Source organism: Temnothorax longispinosus, chromosome 1 (genome assembly GCF_030848805.1).
Source record: "Temnothorax longispinosus isolate EJ_2023e chromosome 1, Tlon_JGU_v1, whole genome shotgun sequence".
Taxonomy (NCBI): domain Eukaryota; kingdom Metazoa; phylum Arthropoda; class Insecta; order Hymenoptera; family Formicidae; genus Temnothorax; species Temnothorax longispinosus.
In genome coordinates this window covers 3,424,645-3,440,380 of record NC_092358.1, presented here as the reverse complement: position 1 = coordinate 3,440,380, position 15,736 = coordinate 3,424,645, and the positions used below count along the sequence as shown (strand labels likewise).

General features: G+C 43.4%; 1 protein-coding gene across 4 annotated transcripts in view; it reads right to left on the bottom strand.

The window, feature by feature from the left end:
- Positions 1–15,736, bottom strand: part of LOC139817564 (uncharacterized) — a 325,316-nt gene that overhangs the window by 106,593 nt on the left and 202,987 nt on the right. For all 4 annotated transcript variants that reach the window (XR_011733273.1, XM_071785773.1, XM_071785766.1 and 1 more), the window contains one exon: positions 1,592–1,781. Coding sequence is in view for 3 of the 4 variants with exons in the window: in XM_071785773.1 (XP_071641874.1) it covers positions 1,592–1,781 (190 nt within the window). In the remaining variant the exon portion in view is untranslated. The remainder of the gene's footprint in view (positions 1–1,591; positions 1,782–15,736) is intronic.

The window sequence follows — 15,736 nt, the reverse complement described above, 5'->3', positions numbered from 1 at the left end:
CAGTTTGATAGTTTAAACCGGATATTCGACGCCTGCCCCCTCCCTGCATGCTCTTCCGCTGTCTCTCTCACCGACGAACGGAGAATGGAAATGGCGAAAGGGTTGTAGTTTCGGAGCGCGCGGGGTTGCAGCGGCACTCAGGCAGCTTATAGCAGCGCGAGACGCTCATCTGCATTTCAAATCGCACGCCCGCACGAAGATTTGTACGCGCGCGCACCTTTCTGCGAGCGTGGCTCCAAACGTGTACAGCATCGTTCAGGAACGGACGATCGGACGATCGCACAATATTAAAAACTGGAAAATTAATGGATAAAACATACGAGATGTGTCACGCTTTAAAGTTGCAGTCCACGTTCCATCGCGATATAATTATATATCTACGCGATTCAATAATAATACTTCCGTCGATCGACATCTCGTTTTACTAAATTGATAAAATATATATGTTGAAAGAATATATGCATATATATATAAAAAATTAGTTTTTCGTACTATTAATTTACCATATTCGAATGAACAAATAAAGAGTATGTAGGTATGTCGTGTAAAAGCGCAAGATAGATTTTTGTTGCACTGTCTAGATTAAATTTTTGGCCAACGTTACTCCCGTACATTATGCAAATACATCTGCAACGTATATTCTCTCGTTGCTTGACGGACGCGCGCGGGTTGCATGTATACGCTTGTGTATATCAAAGATGCGTCGCTCCGTGCATGCCGTGATTGTTTTGGCCCCGCACATACACGCACGCCGAGAGATAGCGTGCACATAAGACGGAAATTCCGCTGGATAGCTGCGGGGTCCCGCGTTCTTCTCCCCCCGTAGTAGAATTGAGCGGCCGCGGATTTACGGTAAGCGCCGCGCAAACGAAACGAGCGGAAGTCGACCGTGCTTCCGGATCAGACGGCTAGGCGAAAGTCTGCTGCGGGCTCTCTCCTCTGTCCCGATTAAACTACGCGGAAATCCTATCGAAGTGCAGACGCCATTACCATATGCGATGTGTACACGCTACATCCGCGTGCTTGATTGATTAATTCGGACGAAAGCGGCTTATTTTGCAACCGGAATAAAATGGATTTTTTTTTTTAATTCGGCTTGCCGAGCGATCTTAGCTAACTAATTCTGTTTAACATGTTCTTATTCCTTCTTTCAAAATAGATTTCTAAAATATTATATAAATAACGTTGGACTATTTTTCTAAAGAATTTTCTTTGTAATTTGCATACAATTTTAGATTTAAAATAAATCCCATTCTTTTATTTTATGTTGAATCTCCTAAATTTTTATTTAGAAACGTAATTATATACAAGGTGTGTATAATATGTACAGGGCGTCTGATTCAAAACTGTAAACCTGAAAGATGGATTGTTTGATCCAATCTACCTCCACCTTTCAGATTCATAATTTCGGGTCAGACACCCTGTATATGCATACACAAGGTTAAATATAAGACGAAAAATGTCTATATGGATTTCGCCGTTGCTGTGATGGAAGCGATCGGCTGGAGAAATTCATGGTCGGGTATTTTCCGAAGTAGCGACTGAAACTTCGTCGCCTGCGCCCGAGGCTGCAATATCGATAAGGGCTTACCTTGCCGACCCCGGTGAGCTCCTTTACGCCTATCCTCCTGAGAAGGGCGGGTGGTGCAGGAGGTGGTGACTTGAGAAGCAGCGCGGCGTATCCATTGGGAAAAATGGGCAACTCGTCAGGTCCGATGTTTTCGTCGCCGGAACGTCGTCTCCGATGCGGGCTCGACGACAGATTCAGTTTCTGTGCTGCCCTGCGACACAAAAATGTCCGTAATTTAATATTGCTATCCTGTGGTATATATTTTAAACACAAAAATATTTTCTAAAAATAATTTAATTAAATAATCATATCGTTTATTGATTTCTCATTCTGCGGTGCAAATAAAATATATTATATTATTAATATTATTAAATTGCACGTCTGCGACGTGGAATGTATCAAAAGCGTCAAACAATCGAGCATCCAGCCAGTTTGCTTTCATTTCTACTTTCTCGGGCGATGCCTCGGCAGACACGGCAACCGTATACCTGCGGAAGGGTCGCCGTATTCCGGAAGGTATGTGTCTCGAGGGTGACTGGGTGACATACTCCGCGGGGCGGGCTTGGTAATCAGCGAAGGTAATGTGCCGGAACCTCCGGTCGTGCGGGGTGCACCGAGGTAGCCCGCGTTTAAAGGGGTGCACCGGGAACGAGAGCGCTCGCTGGTGCCCGACGCCGGCGTCAGTTTTGGCGGTGGGTAGGGAAGTTACGCAGGGTGGTTGCCCTAACTTCTCTCCACCCCTCGTGGGCCTCGTTAACCCACGCTCTGTGAAATTGGAAATACCAGCGACCTCTCGCGCATTCGTTCGCCCCCGAGGTCGACTCAACAGACGGACGCCTCCCCCCCCCCCTCCTCGCATTCCCGCGCTCTGCGGTAGACGCCTCCGTCGGATTGTGGAGTGTCATAAAAAATGGAAAGTATGGGGGAGACGCGACGAACCGTCGGATGGTTATCGCCGCGAGATGCAGTCGCTTTGCTCCCGCGCCGGCCGCATCGCGTCCGTTCATCAAGTGAATCACGTCGTTCGCTGCTCTTTCGCTTCCGCTCGAGCAGGTGCGAACGAACGACGCGTGAAACGACTTACGAGGATTGCGACGTGTGTCGGCCGACGATTTCTTTAATAGATTTCGGAAAGTTGATCTTTGGAGAGAAAAAGAGAGACCGGATGACTTTATCACGCCATTCGGAACCAATCCCTTGAAGCACAGTGAAATAATAGGGTAATTTTGGGACAGACGACCATAGTTTTTGAAATTGATAGCTACAGTAAAAAACGTTTTTTATCCTTCGCTAAAGTAGCGGTTCTCAAAGTTCCTAAGTTGAGTAATACTTTTTATAGGAGGCTAAGAAATAATGTAACTAGGCTTTTTTATAATAAGTTAAAAACAAAGTATGTGTGTGTGTGTAACCAATAAATATTTATATTTTATATAACTAAGTAAATATCAAATACACACACACACACACATCGATATCTGCAGTTGAAAAATTTTTTTATTCTCTCTCTTGTTTCCTCTCTCGCTCTCTCAGCATTAAATTATATACAAATCATAAATAATAAAAGAATTAATCCTCTAATAAAGTAGAACTGGGAAATAATTTCTGCGAATAGACAAAATGCAACGCCACGCGAAAAAAGAACGCCTCAAAGTTAATTATAAAACCAGTTAAAAATTGTCAATCCTGTCTCGGATGGCCAGAATACGCACGCAGCGCGAGCAAACCGTGTAAAACCTTTAAGGCAATTATAGTACCCGGCAAATATCGCGCAAAAGCTTTCGGATGTTTTTTATTTGGGTCCAACGATGCCGAATTCGCGTAACGCGTGCGCACGGCTCGTCGCAGCCGCGTAACATCCATCGACAAGCGGAATGTTTTGCCGGCCCGTTCAAAAGGATTGTTTTCGCGCACTATCAACGCTGTTGCGCGCAATAAATGGCAGCGACAGAGGGAAAAAAGCGGCTGCAGGAGATCCACGAGGTCGCGGCTCGTCGTGCCGTTTTAACGAACACGGACTGCCTGCGAGGCTGACGCGTAGTATTACGTTGTACGGAATTTTATGCACTTTTTCTACATCGGGCGAATGCAGCCTCGCGGAACTCGGGGTTTTATGCTTGGTTAATTATTTACTGTCTTTTCTCGGAGAGGCTGAGAAGAGGCGGGAAAAACGGGAGGGTTTATGGAGCAAACTTTGACAAACGAATTATCTACGTCCGAACTTTCGGCCACTTTTAGAGAGCACTCCGCGTTTTTTTAACGATGAGAAAAATGCAGGTGTTTTCTGATTCCTCTTTTTTTCAGCCATGTAACGACATTAGTCATACACCAAAAAGATAATCGCATCAATGCATCTTACGTTTCTTCGTCGCAAATATGTTCTGGTTTGTTTTAAACCTTGTGGAATAAAACCACCAGCAAAACAATATCAAATATTACTGCGCGTTCTTTATGTGATGTAGAGTGCGTAATAAAACATGACTGATCCCGGCGAGATATTTCTGTAATTAACGCAGACACAATTAAGCAGCCTGTCTCATTAGTGGCTTGAGAGCTTCCAACGAGAGTAAGCTCTTTCTCAACATTACGCAATAATAAAAATTCACCGCAGAGGAGAGTTGATAAGCGCATGAAAAAACAGCTGAAAATTTAATAACATTGCATTTAAAGCGTATGTATTATCACATTGATAAACATTTATGAAATATATGGTATTTAGCAGTATAATCTCGTAGAAGAAAGAAAAATATATTTTTTATACAACATGTATATTGTTCTAACGTACTTAGAAATAAAATTTAGAATAATATTTGAAAGTGTTAGTCGATTAAACATTTAAATAAATTAAAGGTAATGAAAATTATTTTTAACTACTTTTAACTACTGATTAATTACTTTACGATAATATGAGATATTTTATAGTAAAAGTAGGAAAGCAATTATATCATTCATTTAATGAATACAAAAATTAATTTTTTATAAATCCGTGTCAATTTTAAAGTCAGATTATTTCATGTGTCATTATTACTATACACAAGCAAAATGAAAATGCTACGGTATTTTATCGCGAGCTGACAGTCGTAAGGTTACGAAGCAAGCGGAAAGCCCATTCTGAAAGTAATGTATCTTCTATACTTCGCAATATGTGCCTAAGGAAAATCCAAAATAGAACGTGAACAAATGTGGTAGACGCAGGTGCGTGTCACAAAGGCGCAATCTATTTCATCAATCAGGAGGAACAGATGCGTACTGGGTCTCATACATGTATTCAAAACCTCCAATGAAATATCGCCGAAATCCCCATATTTACCGTTGTCATTGACATTTAATATCTTAAAAGCGAGGCACAAAATGCCGATATGAATGGAATATTAAACTGCGCACATAAAAATATAATGACTTTGCATCGATTTCCATAGTTCATATTGTAAATCTATTGTGTTACTCGTGTGGAATGTATTTTACACTCCATTGTTATATCTCAATTTTCATTATTCTCTTTGATAATTTACAATTAAATAAAAATTGATAATATTTTTCAGATAAATTGATTTTTCAACTGAAATTCAGAACAATTATCAATAACCAAAAATGCTATTCTATAATTATACGCGAAGGATGTCTCCTACACTCCATGTACTGTTTTTTAATTCTGTCTGTCGAATACGAGTTTTTAGATTAAGTAGCACAGCAAATTTAATTCAATTTATAGGTAGTTAACAGCATTTTATCGATAAAAAATTTTTATTTGGTTAATTTTTAGTGAATTTCTAGGACTGAGGTGTATATTAGAATCCACGCGACTAATAAAAGATTAAGGAAGTTTCGAAGGAGTACAAACGTTGACGACATTCCGAAATACTATATGAAAAGATTTGATTTTTATTATTTTAGACTACTATTTCGTCCAATTGTGCGGTGGTATCTATATTTCCGCTTTATAAAGGTTATTTATTTGTTCGGCTGTATTTGAAATGCTTTTCGCGAAATGACTAATTTTAGCCATATTGACTGATTTTCCCAGCGGAGATTTCGATGTATTAAACATTCGTCATTCGGCTGTGGGCAACGCGTTTCACGGTTCGTCGCGCCGCACGTCGAGCGATCATAAATTTTTTTGCAACGCGCGCTTTTACAGTAATAAAAGTATCATATACTATATAGAGCCGACAAAAGAGGGAAGGAGGGGGAGTGACCCGCGGGGTTCGTTCGTAATTCGCGTGGAAATTACACGTTTAATTCGCGATGTTATTTACGAGCGAACGGACACTCTCGAGCGTCGACCACCCTCGGGGGACCGGCCAGAGGGGAGGGCGAGGTACGCCCGCCCTTCTTGGCAATCCGCCACGTATCTCGGCTTCATCAAGGAAATTATGGCGCGAATCGCTCTAAACGTCCGGCCCCGTTAGTAAGGTCGCATATTTCGCGCCCGCGACACGGTTCGATATCATCAGCGCGGCGCGTGAATTAAAAACTTTTGACGAGCCGCACGTGACGAGGTTTTACGAGCCCGTAGCAGGGGAAACGAGCAGGTCGGCCGCGAGGAATTTTGTAGGTGGCGGATTAATTAAACAGCGCAAGACCGGCGCACACCACAATCGACCTTTCTGCCTGGCAAGACCACGAATAAACTCGAGGGTAAACACCAACAGCGGCGATAATAGCAAGACCGCTAAACAAACGTGCCTATCATACGCCGTGGTATTGCTGTTTACGAACAATCGCCGTGGAAAACTATCCGTGCGGATATATCCGAGAGACCGCTTTTTATCGGAAATAAAATAGAACGTAGTAGCGTTTAATCTTTCTCTTATTCGTGCACTCGTCAATATAAAATGTTACATAACAACTTAAAGATCATTTTATATTTCCATGATTTCAATGTTCATGAATCTGTCTTTTGCAGACAAGCTCTTCGAGGATGGAACGATATAAAATATCTGTAAAATTCGCTTCTCCAATTGGGATTACGTAAATTTTACACTTTAGTCATCTGCAATTGAAGATTATACTGCTGCTACACCGATAGGCATAACTTTATCAATGATATCTTGATCCGTCTCTCGCAAGAGGGTACGAAAGGGTTTTGATAGCCACCAATGACGTTGAAAGTTATAAGATTCACCGAGCCACGACAAATTATTTGTCGAGACTGGCGGCAAATGAAATTTCTTCCGGACGGATTAAATTTGCATCCTCATTAACTGCTTTTCCTGCCTGCAGAAAGTTACAAAGCTCCCCGTCGTTCTGTAAACACCTTAATGGACGGCCGGTGAAAAATCTCTAACACTTTTATATCCGCGGAACGTTCCACGAAGAAAGTCCTTTTTTCTCTCCGAGTATTGTACGCGAGAGTATCGACACAGCGTGCCTAACGTTATCACGCGCGTTGCACTCCATGGTATCTCACAGCGGGGGGGATAATTGTAGTTTAAATTCGGCTCTCCCCTACCCGTTGCAACCGATATCAGTAATCGCATTATTACGTGAATCCGGCTCCCGACCTATTACTAGTGAAGTATTATCGCTCGAAAAGTTAAGCCTCTTACGCTGGCTCTACGATCTATAAATTTTACATTGCTCTCGCTTCAAACGCGCTCGGCTTTTGGACGAGTCTTCCTATGGCAATCCACAGAATGGCAAAATAATATACTCGGACACCGTGCGATTTAGAATTCTGGATTGAAACTAAATATATGCATGAGGCAGAACGGTATTTTTGTCAGAGATTTAAAATGACGGGTAATAACAGAGTTACAGAAAAATCCTTTAAGCTCAAGCCTAAAAAAAGCACGAGAGAGAGAGAGAGAGAGAGAGAGAGAGAGAGAGAGAGAGAGAGAGAGAAATTGAGATAAAAGTCCATTTTATACGTATTTTAGTATACGTTATGAGAAATTTTATTGTTTACTACATTACAAACATTGAAAAACCTGTTGATTAATTTTTCCTTTAAAATACATATCTGAAAAAGATCATCGTTCATTTGACAACATCTCTTTTCTGCTCTTTCGATCACCCCTAAAATTCGCTCTTCGCGGCTGTGCTCCATATCACTCTCGATGCGACAAATGTTTGAATAATTCCTCTCGGCGCACACACTTGAGAGAGTGCAAATCGTTACGCGATCGAGCCTGCGGAGCGGAGGATGAGAACACGAGCAACGAGCTATGTGTAACCACTCCATAAATTACGTAACAGCCCGTTCTCGTCTCTTTTTACTTCGCACCCGTGCCCGAAGTGCGCGACGCGGTGGCTCGGCAAACTCGCCAATCCCGTTCGCACCGCCGCGCCGCGGTCGCGTCCTCCTTTCCTCCACCTCCTGCTCCTGTCTTCTCCATCGCTCTATCCCGTTCCACCAGGACTCCGTCACGCGCACCTTTCTCTGTTCGGTTGCCCGGAAACGGAAAAGAAAACACCGGCCGGGATCCCGCCGGGATAGATGGAGAGCACATTCGAGAGGACGTCGCGCCGCTCTCTCCGGGGTTCTCTTCCGGATAAATCGCGTCGCTCCCACGTCGAAACGACAAATTCCGCCCGCGCTCCTACCCTCCTGATTGAATTGCCATAATCGATTCGTGAAAAATCCCGACCGCGTATTCAACAGCCTCTCGCATTACCTCCAACCTCCCAGTGTTTTTCTTAGCCCGGGCCCCTCTTCTACTCTCGCCTCATCCCGGCGAGATAATCAAGAGTGCATTTGCTTTAATCCTTATCAACCCGTCTCCACCTTCCGCTACGTACTTCTCCGCTCGTCCGACTCGTCTATTTTTCGAGATTTGAATCGACAATCTTGCATTCCCCATTTTTCAACAGATAAAATCTTGTTTATTAATAATCTCGAGATGATTTCGATGCGAGTCTTTTTGTTGCTTTCATTATTTTATTAATACATGTGATAATCCTGATTATATTCTTGTTTTGACACAACGCGTGTTTTATTCACAAATAATTTATTATCTTTCAAAATGTTAATTCTTATAAGCAGTTTCTTATGATTTCTCCATTCTAATATGCTATCAACGAGTAAAATGTGACTGGCTGCCACATTTACCATCAGTTGTTTGATTCTATATTCCGAGAAGTGTGTACTCGTAAACGAGAATTTATACTAGTATAAAAAGAGCCATCAACAATAACTCGCGACGTACTTCGTTCTTGGATAAGCAAACTTCCGCGCGTTTCCTCCCGGGAAAGACTTGACGAGTCGATTTTTTTTACCAAGCACGTGCAGCAGCAATTCCGCTGTAGGCGTTTCGTGAAAGTATCGCGCCCACGAGAGAGGCTCGTTTAACTTACATTGGCGTACGTGCACAACTCTCGCATCGTAAATCATACGAAGCATCGTGAAGATCGGAGCAGCAGGCTTTTGAATGTTATGATCGCGCGCTAGGGGGTGGAAGGAAGCTCAGATGTCTCAGCTGGTCGATGCTGCAAAACTCTGATTGAATTGCCCCCGTTGTTTGTGTATGTAACAAACCGGCTGTCGTAGGCAATAGTCTGTGCAACGCGTAAGGTTCGACATGGGGAAACCGTATTGCGAAAGAGATGCGAGGAAAATTGTGAGGAAAAGAAGAATAACATAAGAAAAAGAAACGTGGGAAATCGTTAATGTGAAAAAACATTATTTATGTACCTGATAAAAATAAAGCGACTCATAATGATGACATCTGTTATGGTAGATCCACATTTCTGTGATGATCGGAATAAAACGTGTGGAAATAATTTTTTTATCAGACATGAACGTTGTTTGCTTTAAGATGCATTAACGGTAGAATTTCACGCGAAAGAACGGTCGGGTTGTTCCTGAAGCTTCACGGAGCTCTCGAAGATCGGTACTGAAATTCAGGAACGCCCTGTGAACCCTCGTTTCAAGCCCTACACCCTCGTCTGCCTCGCCGCTGTCGAATCTCGTGAGGCGCCGTGCCGATCGCGGTGGAAAAAAAATATAAAAAAAAAGACAAGAAAAGAAAAGCGCCCATTGCTCGTCTCGGTAGTTTCCGTAAGAGCTGTCGATATAATTTCCTTTCTACATGAACGGTTGCGGGAGAAAACATTTCGCCCCCGAGGCATCAGGAATGCATCCCTGTGATCCACGAAGGGATGCGGCTTTCGTTACTTTGCGGAAGGGTGGAATTCCTGACGTTTTTGACGAAACATCCGATGTCATGAGGAAGACGAGAGTGCGCAAGCGGCGAAGTAAATTCGTCCGCAATCGCGCATGAATAATATTTATCTTGCGACAAGCATTACTTGCTCTCTGTATTCTTGCACTTCTATGTATTCATGGGTACGATATATTACTTTGCGTCGGTTCTTTCTCTCCTTCTCTCTATCGCTTGTAGACGATGGACTTTTTCAGGCGAGATATGCACATGCAAAGAAATCGATATTGATTTCAGATTACGGGGTCTTTGTAACTGAAATATCAAAGCACAAATAGCTTTCAAGTTTTTTTACGGAAAGATTATTTGCGATGTTAATTTAAACGTACGCATACTTCTTGTCCGTCAACAAGACACGAGGAAAAATGACCTATTCAATTCTGCGTGCAGCATAATGTAGATAGCTGCTGACGCGTATTACGCAGAACATGATGAGAAGCTATACACTAAATGCGGTTGTCTGGTTCTCATCTCGCGTTGAACGTTATACTATATTAAACAAATAAAACTGAGAATCGGACGGATACATTTGGCGCCTGCTAGTAGACTCAAGATTCACATATTCATCAACCATGGAAAATTGACAAACGCGAGAGATAAAAATGAAAAATAACATATATTATCACAAAAGTAAGCATGAAAATAATTCTACACAATGTAGATTTTGTTTTTTTCATTTTTGCACAAGATTTTTCCATTCCCCAGTTTAAAAATATGCTATCAGCGTTTCATTTAATAAACGTATCACACACACATTCGCTGTCGTGTAATATATCTAAATGGCAGACATAAAATATTCACAGCGGTTAGAAAAGAAGGGAGGACGCAGTGATAGGTAGGAAGAGAAGAATGGTTTAAATATAGGAATCCCATGGCGATCATGAAATACGATTATTGCCTTTTGTGCCGAATCGTGGCGACCCGGTTGACGAGCGATCGGTTCATTTCATGGCACGTTACACGCGTAATTTTTGGAATATTGCCCTGATTTATCGTCGTATTAACGAGAAAGGCCAAAGAACGCTCGCTTCTACCGACGACAAGACGATCTTCATCGTCGATGGATTCGCGAGAACGAGAGCGAACCCTCTCGACGAACGGCCATAAATATTCAGGAAGGCGCCAACAAGGAGCACAGACCCTCGAAAAAGCGCGTGATCCGGCCGTGCGAGGAATCGTGGAAATCTGATTTGTGTTACGGGAAAGTTTGATTGCCGATGGAATCGGTCGGGGGCCTGCGAGTTTCTTTTCACAGCGCTCCGAATTCCTCCAACTGGGAATCCTTTTCAAAATTACGTTGTTAGGAAAGTAATAACTCGCATTAATTATAGAGTTAAGAGTTGCCTAACGAACTAATATTAATATAAGCCATAAATAAAGATTGAATTATATATAAGTATACTAAATAATGAAAGATATCTCAAGGTTCAAATATGAAGCAAAATTAGTGAAATACGAAACCGAAAGATTCCATATAAACTTACTGCAATTAATTGCACTCTTTAAACTATAGATTGAAAACAATTTAATAATTTTGATAATTTCCCATTCTAATACCATTGCTAGTGTAAAACGCTTGATGAGTTCTGGCGAATTCCTTTCAACGTTAAAAGTTCACGCGGCTAAGAGCCAAAGATTAAGAACGCATGGCGTCTTGCAGGCATCGGAAGGATGCCTCGCGAGTCACAGCGAGCACGTAAATACTCGCAATGTTCGGATGCAAGTTCCTCACGAGCGTGGGAAGTTCGCAAAAGTTCCTCGATGCAGAAATTTGCACGCTCGCACGTCTGTACGTCTACGCTGCAGAGGTATAGATACGAGAATCTACGACAATCTACTTGCTCTTCTGCGGCATTTACTATATACTTGGAATCGGAACGGAGGGCCCTTTCTACAGGCGTCATTTTCCTCTCCGGCATTTAGCAAATTTCGCCGTGTTCTCGTGGAATCTTGACGAAATCGCGTACCGCCAGATTCCACGTTGATCGAATATTGGATCGGAACAAAATTATGTTCTCATGCCGTATCGTGTAATGAGAAGATTTATATTCCAAATAATGGATTCCGCGATATCTCTTGCTCGGGGTGGGAGGAATAGAAAGTTACAACTATAGATTCGCCAATAGACGTTCCACCTTTGGAAACCAGAATTTTTATTCTAACATAATTCTTTTAGTATCTGAATAAAACCAGACGATGGCGACCATTTCTCATCGCTCGGGTGGGAGTTAAAAAAAAAGAGTTAAAAATACATGTCGCATAAATTTGTTAGCTCGCTCGCAGACCTGGTAGTGGTCTTGCGGTATTTATCCGTTTTTTCATATTTATCACGCCCGTGCCGCAAAAATAGCCGTAATGGGTTATAGGGAACGCTGTTAGTTCTGACAACTTGGATTTGACTGGATCTCCGCACACCTAGATCTCCGATATCACGAAGTGTCGGGAGTAAATCGACGCCCCAGTGCATCGTGCAAGTAAACCTATAATATGAAAAAATGTCTTCGATATGGAATATACAGCAGGACTAAAATCATACGCCGCCGTGTTTTCGCTGGTCTTTTTAATGCGGCTTGTTCGCGACGCGACTGCGAGTGTATGACGTATTGCGCGGCCAAAAATTGCGGAGCTGCTGCATAGATTCTACCCGCGGGTGCAATGACATTTTTACGAGTGCCCCACTGTCCAATGAAAAAGCGTTTGTCTGCTATTCTTTCTCCGGCTCCTACCACCTTTCTTGGCCGTTTCCCGCCACGCGCCATTTGTCGCGCACGTCGAACCATTATTGACGCAATATCGAGTAACTTTCATTTGCGAGCGCCCGCGACGACGCTCGCTAGCGGTTGTCGGTCCTCTTCAAAGCGGGCGGCAGTCACGTGTCGGTGGGAACGAATAAATTTTCGATAAACCGACGTCGACGGGCGACGATATCGCTCCGATTTCGCTCTACCGAAATGGCGCGGCGGCGGCGCGTATCGAGTTCCCGTCCGCGTCGTCGAAATAACTCTGAAATATGCCACGTGTGTGACAGGAACACGTCTGAGCAACGGATAATACAAAGTAATCCTTGCCTAATGCCACGAATGCGCTCACTCACAACAAAACTGATGTGTACGAACGTCATCAAAGTTATAATGTTTCTCTTTATTAAAAAAAAAAAAAACAAGTTTATTACTGAAAAATAAAAACAAATATCAGAAAATTTACGAATGCGCGATGTCGAATATTTAATCTACATTGAATATATTATATTTTTAAAATTTAGAATAATCGAAATTGAAAAATCGTTTATAATTAATATTTTTGCTTTAAATCTTATATTATAGACGGATAAACCGGAAGGTAAATAGAATTTAAAATTAATACTTCACTTATCGAGCCACCTTCTGCTTGAACTTGCTTATATTAATTCTCTCGATCGTCGTAAAAGCAGCTTTTGCTTTTATCCCTAGCCACTGCTTTCTTCCCGGGATGGAAGTTTCTAACTCGATTCATCCAAAATCCCATTCATGCGGCACACGGGCGGATTGTAATCCGGATAAGAAAAGGTTATCAGCCGGTATCGGTTCCGAGGACGATAACTCACGCCGAGGAAGGACGAAATCTCGTTCCCATCGTTCCGGTAGCCCTCGCGCCCGGGTTCCCTCGGGAGCAGCGGGTTTGTAACATTTTGACAGTTCGAGGGTGTTTCGTCCCGGGAGATGCAGCTTCTGGTCTCGTAAGCGTTAACAAGTGGCAAAGAGAAAGCGTAAGAGAAAACGGGCGAGAGAAAGAGAGCAGACGAGTAGAGCTCGTAGATCAACGCGAGCGACGAGCGGCTCGAAATATCGAGGGTCGGAGACTGGTTAGCATAATGTCAGCCCGGAGCGACGGCGAAAAAACGGCGGGCGACGGATGGGTGAGGACGGAAGTGGTGGAAGCGGGGATGGAATTTCTTAAAAATGTCAGACAGAGCCCTGATGCACCTTCGGGGAGCCGCTAGTCGCGCCGCTTTACGCATCTCGCCATAAAATTCCGGGTTATCGGCAGTTCGGGATAAAGCGGGAGTAGGCACGGAAAACGACGTAGACGAAAAAATATTCCCCGAAGGCGCGAGCGAGTTACGACGAGAACTGGAAGTATTATTGAACGACAGGCGCGACGCAATTTACGCGCCGCGCAATTTTTCTTTCCACAAACCTTGGACATGCGTTTTTCATCGCACGAAAGAATGTTTCGATGAAAAATAGCATTTTAAATCGTCGTACAAAACATTCAACGCGTTTGATAAAAGTTTCAATGATTGATATACGTGGATATCGCTGTTAAAAATACGCGCGATTTACAATCTATACGTGCGAATTTAGTAATTTAGGTTTCGCACAACTTAATTTTCGATTGTCCGAGCAACGTGGAATTGTTACACGATATACGACGGGTATTATAAAATCACTTATAAATTTTCCAAGCAAAAATTTCTCACGGAAAACGTTATTAGCTTTTTGTTGGATCAACTACTGCTTTTTCTCGTCGCCAAGTACGTCCAGAGAAAAACTTTGAAGTAAAGATAAAGCTTATATTCGTTATTTTAACGCGGCCAGTACCTACAGACAAAATGCTCTTCCGATTGTCACTTCGGCTTTGTGGCACTGCCATGTGACGGAAGATTTTCTATGATTTTCAACGATCGTGCTCTTTGTCCGCCGTAGTTTGTATTACAAATGTAACTCGAGAATAGTGTATTCAACCTGTGTGCATCTATATCTCGTGGTAATAGCTGCAGATGCAGCAATAGCCGGAACACGCGGCGTTCGGTCATTCCTTCTATCTCCGCTCTTCACAACCAACCAATTTCTCGTAACCGTCCCTTCCTTTCTTTCTCTTTTACACCTTCTGTACTTTCTATCTTCCCGGCCGGAAAACTCGATAAAAGTGTCAAGACACGAGACCGTCATTTTTTTCATGATGAGGAAAAGTGGTACACGCGCGTCGGGCTCGCCATCTCGCGCATCGGGCGCTTTATAGCTCCCCATATCGTCGCGCCATTATTGGACGCACGCGAAATATGTATTTATCCATAAAAGATGTCGGAAGACTTACGTGCGCGGGGTATATAACGGGATGTATCTCGCCGATAATCCTAACCGGCGCCACGCCATTTGCGAGCGGGCGGGACAAACGCGATGTTAAATTTCATTCGCGAGACCAAGGCGGCTAAGTTCATCCAAATGGTCCAGCGAGAATGCATTATACAAGATGTCCTATAGCCACAGGATATGTCGCGTAAATAAACAGCATTTCCGCATTCACGCCGCGAGCGCACGTATTTCGCTTTTCCTCGAATGCACTCTGTGAAATATGCTATCATCCAATGCGCGAAAGGACCATTCGCGTCGGATTCGATCTCGATGAACGTTGTACTCTCGTCAAATACAGCTTACTGAGATCAATTTTCTGGAAGGACGCGATTTTCTCTTCTCCACCAGGAAAAGCAGGAGGAAAAAAAAAGAAAAGAAGGCGATATCCTGTTATCCGCGCGTCGCACGCAGCCTCAAATCCGCTCGTCTATACGCGGAGAATATGTCGTCTTTGAAAATGTTTCTCTCCTTCTGCTCGCGACGATTTTTCCGGCTACCTCCGAGGCTCGAGACGGACATCGCCGATAATGCGCCTCTTCTTCCCGACGTACATCTCTCTCTTCGCATCGACTATCTCTAGCCGACGTTCGGGTTCCTCACGCAATTATCCGCCGAGAGGCTCGTTCCATCCCTTGAGAGATCGTGGACTAGTCGACCGGACGGATCGCACTGGCTAGCTACTCTACTTGACCGCTGCAACGATGAAGACGATATACGATGCTGCCGTGAGCCGCAGTGGTACAGACGTTGTTGCGGTCAGCCGCATCGGCTTCTGAGTAGTTGCAGCCAGATGGGGGCTGACAGGTGCTCGCTCTCGGACGGACAGCGGAACCGGTAGCGAAAGGAAGCTTATCCTTTAAGTGATTTGCGCCGCGCAAGAAAAGCTCGGCCTT